Source organism: Geospiza fortis, unplaced genomic scaffold (assembly GCF_000277835.1).
Source record: "Geospiza fortis unplaced genomic scaffold, GeoFor_1.0 scaffold1272, whole genome shotgun sequence".
NCBI lineage: Eukaryota > Metazoa > Chordata > Aves > Passeriformes > Thraupidae > Geospiza > Geospiza fortis.
Genome location: NW_005054776.1, coordinates 174 through 1889, shown reverse-complemented (window position 1 = coordinate 1889; position 1716 = coordinate 174). Strand labels below are relative to the sequence as shown.

General features: G+C 45.9%; 1 protein-coding gene across 1 annotated transcript in view; it reads right to left on the bottom strand.

Moving 5' to 3' along the window:
- The window catches only part of LOC102041422 (ceramide transfer protein), a gene marked incomplete at its 5' end in the record, with an annotated part of 88595 nt that extends 88390 nt beyond the window's left edge, over positions 1–205 (bottom strand). Inside the window, one exon of the mRNA XM_031065431.1 lies at positions 128–205. Coding sequence (XP_030921291.1) covers positions 128–205 — 78 coding nt within the window. The remainder of the gene's footprint in view (positions 1–127) is intronic.
- Between the last annotated feature and the right edge of the window lie 1511 nt (positions 206–1716).

Genomic DNA, 1716 nt, shown 5'->3' with positions numbered 1-1716 from the left:
GCTACAAAAAACAGGGTCATGCAACACGAATATAGTGGATACCTGGCATCTAGCCACTGTCAACCCACTACAGCTTCCCTAAGGGCAAATCAGGGAGAAGATTATTCTGGGAAGTATTGAAAAATACCTGAAGGACAACGCAGTCATCGGTCACAGCCAGCATGGGTTCAATGAGGGGAAAGTCCTGCTTGTCGAACCTGATTTCCTTTAATGACAGGGTAACCCACCTAGTTGATCTAGGAAAGCCAGTAGATGTAATCTTTTGGGATACTGTGTCTAAGAGTATCCTTATAGACAAAATGTCCAGCACACAACTGGATAACAGTGTTACATGATGGCTGGCCAAATGGCTCACAGGTCAGGCACAAAGAATTATAGCGAAAGCCGTGACATCAGGCTAGCACCCAGCCACTACTGGGGTTCCCGCAGGGCTCTAGCCTTGGCCCAGTTCTCTTGAACATCTTCATTAACGACTTGTATACAGGACTCAAAGGAATACTAAGTTTCCCAATGACACTAAATTGGGAGGAGCTGTTGGCTCCCTCAAAGGCAGGGAGACCCTGTAGACAGACCTCAACAATTTAGACAGATGGGCAATCACCAACCAAATGAAGTTTAACAAAGGCAGATGCCAGATTGTGCGCCTGGGACAGGGCAAACCTGGTTGTGTGTATAGAGTAAAGCATGAGAAGTTTAAGAGCAGCACTGTGGAAAGGGACATGGGGATCCTGGTTGATGGCAAGCTGAATATGAGTCAGCAGTGCCCTGGCAGCGAGGGGGGCCAACCATGTCCTGGGGTGCATCAGACAAAGCATTGCCAGCTGGTCAAGAGAGGTGATGGCCCCACTCTACTCCGCACTGATGCGACCTCACCTTGAGTCATGTGTGCAGTTTTGGGTGCCACAAGTGGCTGAGGTCACTTGCTTTGTTCAACCTAGAGAAGTGGGGACTGAGGGGAGACCTCATTATGGTCTTCAACATCCTCATGAGGGGAAGCAGAGGGGCAGGTAGCGATCTCTTTTCTCTCCTGACCACTGACAGAACTCAAAGGAATGGCATGAAGATGTGCCAGGGGAGGTTTAGGTTGGATATCAGGAAAAGATTCTTCACCCAGAGGGTGGTTGAGCACTGGAACAGACTCCCCAGAGAAATGGTCACAGTACCAAGCCTGACAGAGTTCAATAAGCATTTGAACAATGCACTCAGGTACATGGTATGATTCTTAGGGTGTCCTGAAGAGGGCCAGAAATTGGACTTGATGATCCTGATGGGTCCCTTCCAACTCAGCATATTCTATAATTATATGGTGCTATGAAATAATTTCTGACAAATTCAGTAGCCTTCTATGACAGGGTTTCAGGGGAGCAGGATGAGGGAATAGTGACTAACGTCACATATGTGGAGTTGTGCAAAGCATTTGACACTGTCTCACACTACATCTTTATCTCTAAATTTGAAATACATGGATTTAATGGGTGGACCACTTAGTGGATAAGGAACTGGCTAGATGATTGCACTCAGAGCTGTAGTCAACAGCTCAATGACAAATTGTCTTGGGGATGGTTTTGATGCCTTAAGTTTTAGCTTTCATATTTTCAGATACTGTACTGCATTAGTATATAACTTTGAACTTCATATAAAGTGTTAGCAAGTTCTCTTCACAGTTTAGTTAGAGAAAACAATCCTTTTCCAGCCTGAGAACAAAGGACACTGTTG